Source organism: Giraffa tippelskirchi, chromosome 6 (genome assembly GCF_054371585.1).
Source record: "Giraffa tippelskirchi isolate mGirTip1 chromosome 6, T2T-mGirTip1v1.2.pri, whole genome shotgun sequence".
Lineage (NCBI taxonomy): Eukaryota > Metazoa > Chordata > Mammalia > Artiodactyla > Giraffidae > Giraffa > Giraffa tippelskirchi.
In genome coordinates this window covers 103055070-103073664 of record NC_137280.1, presented here as the reverse complement: position 1 = coordinate 103073664, position 18595 = coordinate 103055070, and the positions used below count along the sequence as shown (strand labels likewise).

The window sequence follows — 18595 nt, the reverse complement described above, 5'->3', positions numbered from 1 at the left end:
GATTGGATTTGTTCCAGGTCAGGAAATGTTTCAAAATAGCTGTGCCAGTGTTGTGCTAATGTTGGAATGTTCCTAGAAAGTAAATGTGTTCCCTTGAATCTTTAGTCTAGAGCATGTTTGGAGAGGATTCAAGAGTTGGAGGACTTGCTTGCTAAAGAAAGAGACAATTCTCGCCGCATGCTGTCTGACAAAGAGAGAGAGATGGCGGAAATACGTGATCAGATGCAGCAACAGCTGAACGATTATGAACAACTTCTTGATGTCAAGTTGGCCCTGGACATGGAAATCAGTGCTTATAGGAAACTCCTAGAAGGTGAAGAAGAGAGGTATGTAACTTGCTTGTCACCCTACCTCATAGTCTACTTTTTGCCCCCACCTTTTCTATTTAAAGAAAAGTAAATAGGATTTTTTTTTTAAACAATTAGGACAACTCTAAATGTTTTCTCATTTTTTTTTTAATATCTAGGTGTAGAGGTAGGTAGTAATAGATCTTACTTCTACATCAACAACAGAAGATGTACAAACAGTCTTAGTATTATTATTTTAAATGCTGAACTGTGAAAGGATACCATTTCTCCTTTGGGATTTTAAATATTTTGGTAATTTAATATGCTTCAAAATGACTTCCAGGTGGCTCAGTGGTGAAGAATCCCACTGCCAGTGCAGGAGCTGCAGAAGACATGGGTTCAACCCCTGGGTTGGGAGGATCCCCTGGAGTAGGAAATGGCAACCCACTCCAGTATTCTTGCCTGGGAAATCCCATGGACAGAGGATCTTGGCGGGCTACAGTCCATAGGGTCATAGAGAGTCGGACACGACTGAGCGTGCATGCAGGCATGCTACAAAATACTGCAAAAGATTTGCTGAAAGAGACTATATTTTTCAAATCTGGTTAGTGTATAAATCCTTTTAAACCTTTACTGAGAAAAAAGTTCCTAAGTTCTCACTTAGAATAAAAAGACATTTAATTTCAATATTGCATACATTGTGATTGTAATTTTGTAAACAGAAAATACAGGTTTGAAAAAATTAAGGCAAGTATGCTAAATGTAACATTGGTTGTGGTAGGGTGATGGTAGATGAGTTGTTCACCCCCACCTCTCACCACCCCTCTCCGTTTTCCAAACTTCCTGCATTATGGTTATGGTCTTTTCTTAGCTAAAACATTCAGATAATAATTTTTAAAAAGTATGTTGATAGTGGGCATTGTAGCACAAATAAGTTTCTTTCTGTTAAGATGTACGTTGGCTTTGTCTAATAGATTGTCATTAATGTGCTTTAGTAATGCATGTGCATTAAGATAGGAAGAGCATATGTGTTTCATAATTGAAATGTGTTATTTCTCCCATGTAGATTGAAGCTCTCTCCAAGCCCTTCTTCCCGCGTGACAGTATCACGCGCATCCTCGAGTCGCAGCGTGCGTACCACCAGAGGAAAGCGGAAGAGAGTGGATGTGGAAGAATCCGAGGCCAGCAGTAGTGTCAGCATCTCTCATTCTGCCTCAGCCACTGGGAATGTCTGCATTGAAGAGATAGATGTTGATGGAAAATTTATCCGCTTGAAGAACACTTCAGAACAGGTGAAAACACAGACCTCTTTTTGTCCAGGGAGGCTTTCCTGATTTGGGGTTAATGTCTTGCAACTGTAATAACTTCTCAGCCTTTATTTGGATTCAGTGATCTTCATGAAATAAGTTCAGTTCAGTTCAGTTGCTCAGTCGTGTCTGACTCTGCTACCCCATGAACTGCAGCACACCAGGCCTCCCTGTCCATAACCAACTCCCGGAGTTTACCCAAACCCATGTCCATCGAGTCGGTGATGCCATCCAGCCGGTGATGCCATCCAGCCATCTCATCCTCTGTTGTCCCCTTCTCCTCCTGCCCTCAATCTTTCCCAGCATCAGGGTCTTTTCCAATGAGTCAGCTCTTCACATCAGGTGGCCAAAATATTGGAGTTTCAGCTTCAACATCAGTCCTTCCAATGAACATGTAGGACTGATCTCCTTTAGGATGGACTGGTTGGATCTCCTTGCAGTCCAAGGGACTCTCTTGAGTCCCAATACCACAGTTCAAAAACATCAATTCTTTGGCGCTCAGCTTTCTTTATAGTCCAATTCTCACATCCATACATGACCGCTGGAAAAACCATAGCCTTGACTAGACAGACCTTTGTTAGCAAAGTAATGTCTTTGCTTTTTAATATCCTGTCTAGGTTGGTCATAACTTTCCTTCCAAGGAGTAAGTGTCTTTTAATTTCATGGCGAAGTCACCATCTGCAGTGATTTTGGAGCCCAGAAAAATAAAGTCAGCCACTGTTGCCACTGTTTCCCCATCTATTTGCCATGAAGTGATGGGACCAGATGCCATGATCTTAGTTTTCTGAATGTTGAACTTTATGCCAACTTTTTCACTCTCCTCTTTCACTTTCATCAAGAGGCTCTTTAGTTCTTCTTCACTTTCTGCCATAAGGACGGTGTCATCTGCATATCTCAGGTTATTGAGATTTCTCCCGGCAATCTTGATTCTAGCTTGTGCTTCATCCAGCCCAGTGTTTCTCATGATGTACTCTGCATATAAGTTAAATAAACAGGGTGACAATATACAGCCTTGACATACTTCTTTTCCTATTTGGAACCAGTCTGTTGTTCCATGTCCAGTTCTAACTGTTGCTTCCTGACCTGCATACAGGTTTCTCAAGAGGCAGATCAGGTGTTCTGGTATTCCCATCTCTTTCAGAATTTTCCACAGTTTATTGTGATCCACACAGTCAAAGGCTTTGGCATAGTCAATAAAGCAGAAATAGATGTTTTTTTGGAACTCTTGCTTTTTCGATGATCCAGCGGATGTTGGCAATTTGATCTCTGGTTCCTCTGCCTTTTCTAAAACCAGCTTGAACATCTGGAAGTTCACGGTTCAAGCATTGCTGAAGCCTGGCTTGGAGAATTTTAAGCATTACTTTTCTAGCATGTGAGATGAGTGCAATTATGCGGTAGTTTGAGCATTCTTTGGCATTGCCTTTCTTTGGGATTGGAATGAAAACTGACCTTTTCCAGTGCTGTGGCCACTGCTGAGTTTTCCAGATTTGCTGGCATACTGAGTGCAGCACTTTCACAGAATCACCTTTCAGGATTTGAAATAGCTCAACTGGAATTCCATCACCTCCACTAGCTTTGTTCATAGTGATGCTTCCTAAGGCCCACTTGACTTCACATTCCAGGATGTCTGGCTCTAGGTGAGTGATCACACCATCGTGATTATCTGGGTCATGAAGATCTTTTTTGTACAGTTCTGTGTATTCTTGCCACCTCTTCGTAATATCTTCTGCTTCTCTTAGGTCCATACCATTTCTGTCCTTTATTGAGCCCATCTTTGCATGAAATGTTCCCTTGGTATCTCTAATTTTCTTGAAGAGATCTCTAGTCTTTCCCATCCTGTTGTTTTCCTCTGTTTCTTTGCACTGATCACTGAGGAAGGCTTTCTTATCTCTCCTTGCTATTCTTTGGAAGTCTGCATTCAGATGGGAATATCTTTCCTTTTCTCCTTTGCTTTTCGCTTCTTTTCCCAGCTATTTGTAAGGCCTCAGACAGCCATTTTGCTTTTTTGCATTTCTTTTTCTTGGGGATGGTCTTGATTCCTGTCTCCTGTACAATGTCATGAACCTCCATCCGTAGTTCATCAGGCACTCTGTCTATCAGATCTAGTCCTTTAAATCTATTTCTCACTTCTACTCTATAGTCATAAGGGATTTGATTTAGGTCATACCTGAATGGTCTAGTGATTTTCTCCACTTTCTTCAATTTCAGTCTGAATTTGTCAATAAGGAGTTCATGATCTGAGCCATAGTTTCCCTCAAATTCATGAAGTGTAGCATAAACTTGAAAAGGAAAAGGAAGAGTGATGGTGCACTCAGTGGTTTAAAATTTTTATTCATTAGCTCTTCTTTAGAGAGCCAGGGATTTTTTCACACCCGGTCATTTTGTCACCATAGCCTTCTTAAGGATGAATTATTAATATTCCCTGTCCTAGCCAGAGTTGTGAAGAAGATAGATTTTGTAGATATTCTTTCACAGCTGTTAGCTTTATGAAAGGAAGAAAATGTGAGCCCAGACTCTGACACATGTTAGGAGTGTTTTTCTCTCTGAATAAAGGAATGAACACTGTTGATTTAATATACACTAGGAATAGCATGAGCCCAATCTTGAAATTATTTAAAAATAAACATAAAATATAGCAGGGAATCCTGAACTTTTGAGCTGGGGCCATGAAGGGTTGTCAGATGATGCCAGAGGCAGTTCTGGGCTAAACAGTGGAATGGATCTCACTTTCAGAAGCATGTTCAGAATTTGTAAAATGTCTGCAAAATCACTTCTTTTCTCCTCAAAGCTATTAAAACCATCTTGCGTGTGGATGAATAAATACTTTGCAGGGGCAAAGGAGCTTTAGTGGCTCTGATACAAAACAGCACAGGCTCTAAGCCCTCTTAGCCACGACTTGAAAAACTGAAGGACAGAGGAGCCTCTGCTGCTCCATTGTAGTAGTTTGGCTGTGTTACAGGAGTCATCGCCGCCCTTTTTGGAGCTGTTCCGGAGCTGGCTCTCAGCCTCGTTTATTCCTGTCTTTGAGTAAGAGATGGATATAAATACATTAGTGCAGCTAATTGCTTTAATACCCTGAACTGCTGCTTAGGAGTCAGGCAGCTCTGGGCAGCCTACGGGCTAGCATTGACAGCCAGCGCTTGGGACTGGCTCATTATGTCCTTAACCCTTTTTGAGCCTCTTATGCTTTAAGGTAAGTGTTAAATATGGGCACAAGTGGTACAGATGTGGAAGAAAAAGGGTGTATTTTCTTCCTTCTCTTTCCAGGCTTTATGTGTCTGTATTTTAAAAGCTTATGGTGGTCAAAAATTCGATGTGTAAAATGGTAGTTATTAAGCTAGATAATGTTATAAATTTAAATTATGCACCTAATTTAGCGTTGAATATGACCATTTAGTTTGGTTTACATATCTTTTCTTCCAGTTTTGCCCACTTTAAGATCACGCACCTTAATAATTAAGATTGCAGCATTGTCAAAGTTTCTGTTTTGCTGAATGACAAAACCATGTTTTCTTTTTATAGTAGGGAAAATAGGAACCATGGGAAGACAGTCATAAAGTTGTCTTATGGATTGATTTGATTATTCCATAACTTTTTGTATATTTGAAGTGACCTTGATTTCTTTTGTTTTTTTTTCAATAGGACCAACCAATGGGAGGCTGGGAGATGATCAGAAAAATTGGAGACACATCAGTCAGTTACAAATATACCTCAAGATATGTGCTGAAGGCAGGCCAGACTGTTACAGTAAGTTAATTTACTCATTGTTTAATTTCATTGTCTTAACCAATAATTAAAGTAATTGAAACCATTTTGGCTTAAAGAGACACATTTTATAAATGGGCATTAAAACGTTTTTGACATTATTAGGGAATTACAAGTGCTACCAAAGATTTTAAAAATTCTGTGTTTTTGAGATGGTAATTGACTGTTACAAGTGAAAGAACTGACCTCTGAAATATTTTTATCTACTCCAGTAGATATTAACAGCTGGTTCCCCCCACCCCTCCCTGCTTGTCTCCCCGCAAAAGAAAAACAAAACAAAAAAAAGCAGCTGCCTCTTGAGTGTTACCTGGTAGCCCAGTGTAATGCAGATCACCGTTAGGAGGTGATCTATTAATGCTGGGGTATGCCTTAAAACAGCAGTCTTTAGCCTTAGGTGAGGATCAGTATCATCTGGATAGAGTTTTGGTGTCTAGACTCTACCTCACTCTTAGTTACCATCTCTGAGGTTGGGGTAGGGACTTGTTTTAACAAAAGTTACTAGGGTTCCAAGATCAGTGCAGATGGTGACTGCAGCTATGAAATTAAAAGATGCTTGCTCCTTGGAAGAATAGCTATGTCAAACGTAGACAGTGTATTAAAAAGTAGAGACGTCACTTTGCCCACAAAGGTCTGTATAGTCAAAGCTATGGTTTTTCCATTGTCCTGTATGGATGTGAGAGTTGGATCATAAAGAAGGCTGAACACTGAGGAACTGATGCTTTCAAACTGTGGTGCTGAAGAAGATTCTTGAGAGTCCCTTGGAGACTTCAAGGAGATCAAACCAGTCAATCCCAAAGGAAATCAACCCTGAATATTCATTGGAAGGCCTGGTGCTGAAGCTGAAGCTCCAATACTTTGGCTACTCAGAGCGCACTCACTGGAAAAGACTCTGATGCTGGGAAAGATTGAGGGCAAGAGGCGAAGAGGGCAACAGAGGATGAGATGGTTGGATGGGCATCAGTGACTCAGTGGACATGAGTTTGAGCAAACTCCAGGAGATAGTGAAGGATAGGAAGCTTGGCATGCTGCAGTTCACAGGGTCGCAAAGAGTTCAACGCCACTTAGCAACTGAACACAGCTAGGTGATAGGTACTGTTGTACAGTATCATTCTCTAAACATAATATTTTAGCAAGATTAGCGTGGTTTTTCAGATATCGAAGCTATCAAGATTTAGAGGGAGATGGGCTTCGTGCCATTCTGACTCTGTTTTGAATTCTAAATGGTGCCTTGTTGTGTTCTGAAGTTCCACATATGTAATCATTACTAAGTATTACTGACTCACTTTTTAGAGAAATATTCTCCATTGAGCAAACACACAATTCCTTTGTTTTTACTAAGTAAGTAGATTTAGCAAACAAAATATGTTAAGTTTGATACAGATTTTAAAGAAGTCACTGTTTTCATCTGTAAAGAATGTTGAAGTGACTGTCCTTTTATCAATTTTTTTTTTTAAATATTAAACAAATGTTTGATATTTTATGACTGATACAAACCCTACTTAGTGTTGAATATCAAAGCCTCAAATAGGTTAGAACTTCTCTTTTAAAAAATGTATTCATAGAACTTGCCACCACATTATGAAAATATCAGATGCTAATTTTGTAATAATTGGTGAAAATGGGAACATACCCTAACCACACTGTCTTTTTTTCTCTTTCATGATTATTATAGTGAGAGAAAATTGCTCAGTCCTATTGTGTGTCATGTGGAAGCTGCATAATATGGTGGAAAGAATCTGACATTTTAATTCAGAATTTTCAGATTTGAGTGTACTCTTCATCTCTTTAAAGTAGTATAAAACTGTTAGGCCAGTCATCTGCTTCTTCTACTAAATGTAGTTCCTCGATGACTAAATAGATATATATACTCTATGGACCTAGGGGAGAATCAGTTTTCACATAAAAAGTAATACTTTTTTGTTCATTTGTTGCTGCTGCTGCTGCTAAGTTGCTTCAGTTGTTAACTGGCGTTAAATGTGTTAAGCTCTGTGGAACATGGTAGTGATAAGTGATCTTCCTGTAAAATTGTACAAGACAAGGCAATAGCAAAGATCAGTTTAAAACTAGAACAGAAATAAGGGAACTACACATGTAATTTTAAATTTTCATGTAGCCACATTTAAAACAAGTGAAAAAGAAAGGTGAAATTAATTTTAGAACTATTTTTTGTTTAACTCAGTTTATCTAAAATATTATTATTTCAACATCAATATAAAAAATTACTAGATATTTTACTTTTTTTTTTTTTACTAAATCTTTATACTTAGAGATATACTTACTAGCCACATTTCAAGTGCTCACAAGCTTCATATGACTACCATGTTGAACAGTACAGCTCTAGGACATGTTAGTTTTAGATTAAATTACCCAGTAAGGTTACTGATGTGTTACAATTATTATTAACACTAAATCAAGTGTATGATTCCATATGGAATAGTGAAAAGTATAGCTTGAGGTTAGATTAATATTCCACAAAACCCAAAGGGTCAGCCTGGATCCAGTTCTTTTTCTCAGTTTTATCCTAGTAAATGCTTTCTGCCGTTTTCCATTTATAAAGCTGATGGAAGATTTGGAAGCTTCAAGGGAGCACCTTAAGAGGAAAGGGGTCTCTCCTAATTAGTAATTAATAAAGTTTTCTCCCCATTTAAAAAGATACCAGCTTATACCATCTCCAGTCTTCATTTTGCCATTGTATGGCCCTTTATGTTCCTAAACAATTTATGGAGTACAAAACTGCTATCTGTTTTCATATGGTCTTTTAGAAAGATCAGGACTGGTCGTAGTGTCCCTACAGGAGAGGACATAGAGGTTTGTAGAGGTGTAGTGTTATGCTCACTGGTAAAGAATCTGCCTGCAGTGCAGGAGATGTAGGAGACCCAGGTTTGATCCCTGGGTTGGAAAGATCCCCTGGAGAAGGAAATGGCTACCTACTCCAGTATTCTTGCCTGGAGAATTCCATGGACAGAGGAGCTTGGCAGGCTAAAGTCCATGGGGTCACAAAGAGTCAGACATGATTGAGGGACTGTCACATCACATATTGCACACATATGTCCATGATTCAAACCCAGGTTTTCTAACTTTCAAGTTTTCTCTATTCTACCAATACTCTTCTGCCAGTAAATACATTAAAATGTTGCGGAATTTCCCTGTTTAGGAAAAGGGAAATATTTCTTTTTGTTTGTCTGTTTCAATAGCAGTCATATTTTCCATTGAATAATGAGTGATTTTTCTGTTTCCTGACTTCTTTTTGGAATTCAGTCTCAGACACTCTGGGGTATTATGACACTGTCTCTAGTTGGGTACATACCACGTTCCATTACTGTATTCTAGATAGGCTGTCTGCTGCAGAGGTTTTGAGAGAAGTTAGTCATCTCCTCAGTTCCTGCTGTAGGCAGCTAGAGGATCCCACTGGAGGAGGGCAGAAGGCTGTACATGGAAGGACAGCCCATAAAACCCATAGAATCATAGAGTGCTGGCAGTGAGAGCTTATATTCATTGAGGCAGCCATCTCCTCTTTGTGGGCCACCATTTTCCTTCACAGTGGTCCCACGTATTAACAGGACCGCTTCTGTCCCATTGGAGGGTAAAAGTAAGGTAGCTTGCTCAAGGTGAGCTGACATGTTAGGAGAACTAGGATATGAATCTAGTCCTTGTAGCAGCATTTTTACTTATTAGATGGGGAAGCTGAGGTCTGGATAAGCTCTGTGGCTCTTGGAAACATAACTGGTTAGTATAGCAAGGCTGAAGCTAGGCCATAGTCCTGGAAATTCTAGAATCATTCCTCTTACAAGGTGTTAAAAAGTCTCATCATTATGTTGTTACTGGCACGTTGGAGAGCAGGGCTGTGTCTAGACTGGTTTGATTTCCTTTCTCTTTTCCAGATCTGGGCTGCGAATGCCGGTGTCACAGCCAGTCCTCCCACCGACCTCATCTGGAAGAACCAGAACTCTTGGGGCACTGGCGAAGATGTGAAGGTTATATTGAAAAATTCTCAGGGAGAAGTACGTATTGGTTCCACCAAAGTGTCATTTTTTTTTTAATTGAAGTATAGTTGATTTATAGTGTTGTGTTAATTACTGCTGTACAACAAAATGATTCAGTTATACATATATGTGTATTCTTTTTAAAAAATATTCTTTTCCATTATGGTTTTCCATAGGATAATTGAATGTGTTATTTCTCTGTGCTATTATAAAGTAGGGCCTTGTTTATCTATTCAATATGTAAAAGCATACTTCTGCTAACCCCAACCTCCCAGTCCATCCCTCCCCCTTGGCAACCACAAGTCTGTTGTCTGTGTCCTCACCGTGGCGTCAATTTCATTTGAAAGTTCATCCTGCAAGTGTGATTTCTTTTCAAAAATGAAATCAAATGTGAAGTAACTGATTGCTTAAATCAGACCAAGGCTGCTGAGTCAATCAAAGTAAAGCTAACTGCAGGTTTTAGATTTTAGGAATGAAATATGAGTTTGTTGCAGTTTTGATTGTTAGCACAGATTCCAGAATTCAGTCTGTGTTCAGTTTCTGTCTCCACTGCCCAGTGACTTTGTGACTTTAGGTGAGTTCCTTCAGCTCTCTTAGTTTTATCATTTTAAAGTGAAGATGGTAATAACAAGGGAATTACTATAAATGAGATGATAATAAGAGTAATATAAATGAGACAGTCCTTGGGAAGTGCTCAGAACAGTATCTGGCCTCTGGTAAATGCTTATATTATTAACCTTGTTAGTAGCTTTCAGCATGCTTGTGAAACTGAGTTTAAAGATTGAGGAGTGTACCTTTGTTTGATCTGTATGTTTCCAACATATCAGTCGTAGAATTCTTGTCAAAGAACCTAACCTACCCCTACTGTTGCATAAAGACACCCCCAAGTTCCCCCAGCTACACACATTTACTAAGAGATGAAAGTCTGCAAAGGAAGGCCCACGTGGTTACAGGTCAGGAGTTCCTCCTCTGCTCCCATGGTGCCAGGGCACAGACCTTGCCTTGCTTGTCAGGTTGTCTTGTCTCACTAGAGTAATAAATAAGCACACCAGGGACAAGGACCTGTTCTGAGTTTTCCTGGCACATATTCAGTAAGATAAAATTTTAGGCAAATCAAACATAGACCTTCACTTAAATACAGAGAAATAAAGTTATTAACTGCATTCGTGATGGGTTCTGAGCTGTTTGCATATGAAGCGCCTTATGCCCAGCCATCTTCTCATCCATCCCTCACTGTAAACATCTGCTGGTGTTTAGACTGTTCTTCATATGGAACTCCCTGTCTGATGCAAGAAGAATGCCCTTGATCTCAGACTGGGCTGAAAATGAAAGGGCATCTGATTTTTTTCACTGTAGACCTCAGTACAGTTCACCTTCAAAAATACCTCCTAGGTTCTCAGGGTTGGAGGGTGTTTAAAAATGCCTTCAGTAATTGACAAACTTCAAGGAACTGAATCTTCCTCCTCTTCTCAGCGTGGAGCGCTGCTTATTTCTTTCCTTCAGCACTTAGGAACTCTTCCCAGCTGTCACTGGTGCTGCTGCCCGAGTGCTGAAATTACTGCAGCTCCTAAATTGGTAGTTTCTCCAACGTCTGAAACTGGAGGAGTACATGTGTTTTTCAAAATGTTATGAGTGGCGATTCACCCAGATTGAAAAGTGCTGTTATAAAGGGCCATGGTAGATGAAATAGGTTTTTATGAGCCATGGAATCTAGTCCCATCTTTTTTGTGTGTGAAAACATGTTCAACTTAGAAACGATCTTATAGGAAGATAATTTGGAATGCAGGAGGTTTAAAAGCCCACAAAATAGGTTCAAGGACAAGTGAACAAAGTAGATTCCATGACATGGGATATGTCTAGAGGTAGTATTACTGATGATGTATCAATATAGCTGACTGAAGTTTAGGTTTCCCTTCATAATTCAAACCACTGAATATTAGATGGTTGAGTGGTTTGTTTGCCTGTTCTTTTAACAAACTTCTGACTTCTGCTTGCAAAACTCTGTAAAGTGACTTCTGTCAGAAATGAGGAAAGTAGGAAAGTATTATGAATACGGTTCTTATTTCTGTGATTGTCACACAAGTACTTTTGGCACTTATTTATTTCATTCTGTAAGGCCATGCTCATTAGTAGGTTCCAGACTATATTTATCATAATTCATAATTACCACCTGTAAAGACCATTTTTCTATAAGATTGTAGGTAACTGACTTATTGAGTCAACTTAATTTTTCAATGCATGTTTTCTTGCTGAGGCATTGGAGATATCAGGAAACTCAGTTAAACTGGCTTTTGTAATGGGGATATGTGAGCTCACAATACCAACAATTCAGGGAGAGTGGACTTGATCCATTGGCTCACCCAGCATCCCCAGGGATCTTTCTGTGGTCTGTTTCCTGGGATCTTTCTGCAGTCTCTTTCCTGAGTGTCTCCCTCATGGATGCAAGATAGCTGCTGGCTCGAGGTGCCATCACTCCAGAATGACTTCTTGTGGGCAGGAGCATGGTGCCCAGTCAGGTCCTCGTCTGGGCTTCACTCTTGTTTTACCAGCCTTGGTCATGTGCCCATCTCTTAGCTAGTTTCTGGGTTTGGGAGCGTAGAATTTGAGCTTGAGCCCTCGTCCACCTCCACGGCTAGATCACACTCGGCTCCTGTGACACATGTCACATCTCCATGTGAGAGAGGGTACCAGGTAAAACTGTGCGTTATTAATGAGAAATGAGTGGGGTGGAATGCTGGTGCGTTAAACGCAGTAAATGTCACCACAGAAAAAAATTTTTTTTTTTTTTTTTAATGAGGAAAACAATAAAGCGGTCTCTCTGTACCTCTAAAATATAGGCGTCCCTGAAACTTTTGTACATGTAGTTACTACTTGTGTGTCCTGAGACACCATAGTTTAACAGTCAGCTCCTTCACCAACAAAAACCACCTTGATTTGTGGTAACTGCAGATTTCTGTGGTGTAAGTACTCACACTGGTAATTTCAGGCTACCCACATGTCATGACTGAGTGCGGAGTTGGAGAGACAGTATGTGAGCTAGCCCTGCTGCACTGCTGGGTAGACGGTGTACCTTTATGTACCCAGGGCTTTACCTGGGCAGACCCTTGAAATGTTGATAGAGAAACAAACCGTCTATGTGTGCCTTTCAGATCATTGATACAGTTCGGTGTCCTTCTGAGCGGAATTTTTTTGGTAAAGACATTTATCTTTAGTACCTTTTGGGGCTTAAACCTCCCAACAAGTTTGGATTCTGAATTTGTTTTATTATTTTTTGATTTAAATCTGTAGACATTTAGCTCACTTATATTCCATACAGGCTTTCTGCATTAGATTAATTGGTTTTTAAATGTTGTCAAATGAAAAGTGCTTAACAGCAGGCTTAAATTAAAGGCAGTTACGCTGAAGTAATTCATAATTAATGAAGTTGGGCAAATTGCTATTTTCTAAGCTTCTCATTTGAGGCTTATAGTCTGGTGTTTCATCACAAGCTCTAAGAGCCAGTGTTTCCATATGGGATGTGTACATTGTCATGACCTGCTGCTAGAAGCTTAAATATGAGAATTCTGTAACACTTTTTTTTTTTAACCATCTTTTTTTAAAAAAACGTGTCTTCTTTCTTTCCAACTGTGCTGGTTCTTCATTGCTGTGCATGGGTTTTCTCTAGTTGCGGCTAGCAGGGGCTACTCTAGTTGTGGTGCATGGGCTTCTCATCGCAGTGGCTCCTCTTGTTGCAGAGCACGGCTTCTAGGGCGCACAGACTCAGTGGCTGTGGTGCATGGGCTTAGTTGCCCCAAGGCCTGTGAAATCTTCCCAGACAAGGGATTGAACTTGTGTCCCCTACACTGGCAGGCAGATTCTCAACTGATGGACAACCAGGAAGTCTGAGAATTCTGTAAAAGATTCTGTTTGACTTTTCTTATTTTAAGATGACTTGAGGGAAGCTAGATACTCTGAAAACTTTCTGAAAGTCTTTTTTCTGTTTTGTGTGCCACCATACTTCAGTGCATTTATCTTAGTTCAAAGAGCTGTAACTTATCTAAGGATTCATATGTTTTTTTATTAGTACTAATTTGGTTTAAGCAATCTGACACAGACTGATCTCACAGAATTGAAGTTTCTGGCTAATAGAGACTCAAAATGGTCCATCTTCTTTGGCCATGCAGCAAAAATCAAAAGTCTATACAAAACATTACTGTGCTACCTCAACTTCATTTATAAAATATATCCATGGATATACTTTAAATTGAAGTCTCATGTCTGACACTGTTCTCTGATTTTCTTCCTTTGCCAGTTTAAACTAGCTGGTCCATGTTTAAGTTTCAGATAAGCTTTTACTCACATGATTTTAGCATCTTCATCTGGAGTTACCTTTCTTGAGTGACCTTAAGACACAGTACAGACTAAAATTAGAAGCTCTGTAGCACTCAAGGACACATATACTTGCTGCTAGATCATCAGGTTAGCCTTGTGCTTAAACAAAAACACTGCTGCATTTGTGCAAGTCAGCATTCTCTATAGGAAAGTCATCTATATTTGCGCCTACTTTCTGTTATACCAGTGAATGACAAATCAGTTTTTTTTGTGCAGAGTACGTTGGGACTTCACTAGCATGTTATGAATAAATACTGTTCCTGTGTCTTGATTCCATTTCTTTTAAGAGGAACTAGTTGCTGAAGGGATGAAAGCTTGTCTTTTTCAGTTTCAGGAGGTCTTCTTGCTACCAGCATCCCCGAGAGCACAGCAGTTGGCCTCTTACTTCCATTTTATTTGGCATTTATTTAGTACCCTCTCTTTGCTAGGAGCCAGGATGTTTAAGCTGAATTCATGTTGAGTATTATACAGAATTTAGTGTGCCAAATCATTTACAGAATTCTTAGTAACAGAATGGGATAAAAAGCAGTGGAAACTTCTCAGTGGGTATTTCAAATTGGATCCCAGTAGCTTCCCTGCAAGGAATATTGAAGATCTAAGAACTGCTACTAATTATGCAAAAATTCTGGTTTAGTAGTTGAAGCTACTGATGAAGCACTTGAAAAAAACAGTCCCTGATGTAGGAATGCAGTTTCTTAAATTTATGCGAAGAAGGGATGTCCTCCCACAGACTTTGTGGTTTTAAGTGTAGTGTTTTAACTTAAAATCAAACTCTTGTTTAGGAGGTTGCTCAGAGAAGTACAGTCTTCAAAACAACCATACCTGAAGAGGAAGAGGAGGAGGAAGAAGCAGCCGAAGTGGCTGTCGAGGAGGAACTTTTCCACCAGCAGGTATTACTTCAACGTATAGTTCTTTTTAAATTTTATTAACATAGTTACATGAAGACCAAAAGCCAATAATGGGGCTTGATTTTTTTTTTCCCCTGTTACTTGATAAACCAAATCAGTGATTACCAAGTGGTGTTTGTTTTTTCTGAGGGGATATTCAAGATACAGTAAGTTTGAGTACTGGAAGAAAATGTTAGCACTTCTTTTTAAAAAATTATTTCTCATATTGAATTTCAGTTTTGTCTTTTGTTTTATAATGTATGTAATACGTTATAGTAGGACATGTATGCCACGTAAGTATATATGGATTGGAATGCATGCTCAGAATTATTTATTGAAGGGTTCATTGAGTTTAGATGACTAAGTTAGAGTAGGTATCTACATATAAACTTTTAAAAAAGAATAATATTCAATTTCAATGTGAAGCAAAATTCTTGCTGTCTTACGTTTTTAATCATTTAATTGCAAGATAGATTTTAGCTGATGCTTGGACTTTTGAGAGCCCTTGAAATAAAGGAATTCCAAATTTGATTTTAAGTAATTAAATTGGAATTATTAATAAGTAATAAGCGTTCAGTTTATATTCTCAAGCTGTTCAAGTCTGATCATTAATCAAAATTCCTACCCTTATCCTTATATGACTTCATCACCATGTCTCTAGATTTATAAATCTGTTCATTTGCTTTAATTAGCCCCAGTCCTGCTCCAAATAAACATCCTCTTATGTATTCAGCCTCCAGAGTCAGGAGTTAGGAGCTCGCTCTCTAGAGTGAGAACCACTTAGACTATGGTAGGATGGATTTTTGGCCTGGATACTTCCTCATACATTGTGGAGGAATATTTAACACATTATTGCCCTGGGGGTCTGGAGGTTGTAGAAACTAAGGCATGTAGTATTAATACATCTCTGGTGAGTAATGCGTTAAGAACAGGTATTTTATACTTGTCTTTAACAAGAAACAGACACAAGATCCATTTCCTGCCCCTATGGGAAGCATTATAACGACTGGTAGTAGAGTAATATAAGAGACTAGGGGTTCAGAGCTTGAGTTACAGCAGGTCAAATGCTAGAGAAGGCTCTTTAAGCCACCAGAACAGTTGAGAAGATCTCTGGAAAATAGGGTCTGTCCAGTATTTTGAACGATAGGCAGTTATTTGAGTATTAAAAGTCAGTCGTATTCTGGGCTTCCCTGGTGGCTCAGACAGTAAAGAATCTACCCCGAAATGTAGGAAACCTGAGTTTGATCCCTAGCTCGGGAAGCTCTTCTGGAGAAGGGAATGGCAACCCATTCCAGTAATATTAACAGTATTCCAGTACCCATGGACAGAGGAGCCTGATGAGCTGTAGTCGATGGGGTCAGAGTCAGACACGACTGAGTGACTAATGCACACACATGGTGGTGTTCTATGGGTGTTTAGATTGTCTGTTGTTGCTACATTAAGAAACCACGTTAAAACAGTGATTTCTTAATTCCTACGACCTGGGCTTAACTGGGCATTTTTTTAATTCACACAATGGAGAGTGAAGTCAGTCATGCAGTTGCATTCAGCTGGAAGCTTGGCTGGGGCTGGAACGCTCTCCATGTCTCTTTCCATGCAGTTTCTCATCATTTGGTGGTTTAACCCAGCCTTCTTTACAACATGGCAGCTGGTTTCCAAGAGAGTAAAAACAGAGAGCACTAGATTTCTTAAAAGCCCATATTCTCTTAGTCAAAGTAAGTCATAGGCCAGCTCCAACTCTGGAGGGGGTGGGGGTGGTAAATCCCGGGTATCTCATAATGGGAGGAATGGCAGTGAATTTATGAGGATTTTTAATTCATCACAGGGGATATGTCAAGACTTGAGCACCAGGTATATCTGTCCATCCAGATTTGTTGTAGGTTGTGTGTGCATGAGAGAGAAATGAAGTGGGAAGATTGGTGTTAAATTGACATAGTTAGGAATGCCTAAGGAAGTAGCTTATGCATACTTTGGAGCAAAGGAGAATTTGAGACAGTATTAGAGGGATGAGTCTAGAAGGGAGACTGCAGACACACTGAGAGACTGTACAAATGGAGATTCATTAAGGCATAGTGACTGAACTTGAGGGCAAGAAGGAAAAAGAAATCAAAGATGTGCAAGGTTTTTTAGCTTCTGTGATCAGAAGAAATAATGATATCGAGGTTTAAGAGAAGGAAGATGGAAGGACAGATCAGCTATTTTGACTTCACATTAGAGAAAGAGTCCAGTGGCCTTCTGAATTGATTTGAAGTCCTTCAAGAAACCAGTTTCAGTTTAGTCAAGTGGTGAGTCACAGTCATGTTGTGAGATTTTAAGGAATTAGTGAGTGAGAAAGAAATGGGTAGATGGAGCCCTTTTGACTTCTCATTTGAAGATGAACCCAGTGCAGATGCTTCAGGATATGAAAGCTGAGGATTCAGCCAGCCGTATTCTCATGAGTTCAGAAATCCTGTCCACTGATCTCTTGTTGACTAAGTTACAAAAGGATGTTATTGAACAGTGGTTTTCAGCTTCAGCTGCATATTAGAATTACTTAGGGAACTTTAAAATGACTTATAGATGGATACTTTTCCCCAGGTAAGTGAGAAATTCTCATTTACTCTAGAGGCCTAGGTCAGCTTTTTTTTTTTTTAAAGCTCCTCAGGACCTGTACACGCAGCTAGAGTTGAGAGTCAGTGTTCTGGAGTCTGTTGGCGTATCCTAGGGGGCAGTCCATAAGAGAAGGTTAGAAAGGGTGAGAAGTAATAAAGGTCCATTTGAAGATAAGTGATAATCAATTTATAGTATCTCTATCTTATTTTAAAATACTGTGATCCATTGTCTTAGCACTAAGTTTTCTTTCTGTTTTCCTCATCAGGGAGCCCCAAGAGGTTCCAACAGAAGCTGTGCAATTATGTAAACTTCTCAAGTCAACTGTCTTCCTCAGAATAAAGAAGTATGGTAATCCTTACCTACATGCAGTGCAGAGCCTTCTCAGAAGCACAGAATATTTTTATATTCCTTTATGTGAATTTTTAAGCTGCGAATCTGATGGCCTTAATTTCCTTTTTTGACACTGAAAGTTTTGTAAAAGAAATCATATCCATACACTTTGTTGCAAGATGTGAATTATTGACACTGAATTAACTGTACTGTTTGGAAAGTGTTCCTCAAATTTTTTGACATTTTTTTGTATGTGTATTTTTTTTTTTTAAGTTCTTAGGAGGCGGAGGGGGAGGGTAAATAAACCACTGTGTGTCTGGGTTTAATTTGAAGATTGCTCCATCTAGATTAGCAATCTGCTCTTGATTATCCTCTGCTATATATAACGGTGCTGTGAGGGAGGGGAAAGGCATTTTTCAATATATCGAACTTTTGTACTGAATTTTTTTGTAATAAACAATCAAGGCTACAAAAATTTTTTTTAACTAGAAAAGAGAAATTTTGTAAGAAGGCAATATAACCTAATCATCATGTAAGCACTCTGGATGAAGGATTCCACAAAACTTTGTTTTATGGTTACTTCTTCTCTTAGATTCTTAATTCGCAAGGGGAGTGGGGGGAGGGGGAGGAGAGGGAAGGGAAGGGTTTCTCCTAAAACGCATTAGTTGTGTTTTTTAAGATAGTGTAACTTGCTTAAATTTCTTACATGACATTAACAATAAAAGGCTGTTTTAATATTAATCTGCTGTCTGTTTTAACTTTAAAAACATTTTGAGGGGAGAAAATTGTTGTTTCTGTTGTACTTTTGATAAAAATAATTTGGCTTCTTGTTTGAACTAGGTTTTTCTTTAAGGCTCTGACAATGGGAAGATAAACACACAGACTCTTTTGGGGTCTCCCCTATTTTCAGTACCCTGCTGTCATTAATAGTAGCACTTATAATAAAAGCAATAATAATAGCTAATTTTTTTTGAGCCCAGATATCATTTATATTTTTTAGCTTATTAACAGTAAGACCTTTTAAAATCTCTTTAAGAAAGCCATGTGGGAACGTAGGGACTATGGGAGAAATT

At 39.1% G+C, this 18595-nt stretch overlaps 1 protein-coding gene across 2 annotated transcripts in view; it reads left to right on the top strand.

Annotated features, from left to right (window-relative positions):
• Positions 1-18263, top strand: part of LMNB1 (lamin B1) — a 52975-nt gene extending 34712 nt beyond the window's left edge. For both annotated transcript variants that reach the window (XM_081499012.1, XM_081499013.1), the window contains exons 6-11: positions 106-326; positions 1354-1579; positions 5237-5341; positions 9241-9360; positions 14496-14603; positions 17458-18263. In XM_081499012.1, the coding sequence (XP_081355138.1) occupies positions 106-326; positions 1354-1579; positions 5237-5341; positions 9241-9360; positions 14496-14603; positions 17458-17499 (822 nt within the window). In that variant the 3' untranslated portion in view covers positions 17500-18263. The remainder of the gene's footprint in view (positions 1-105; positions 327-1353; positions 1580-5236; positions 5342-9240; positions 9361-14495; positions 14604-17457) is intronic.
• Positions 18264-18595: the final 332 nt, after the last annotated feature.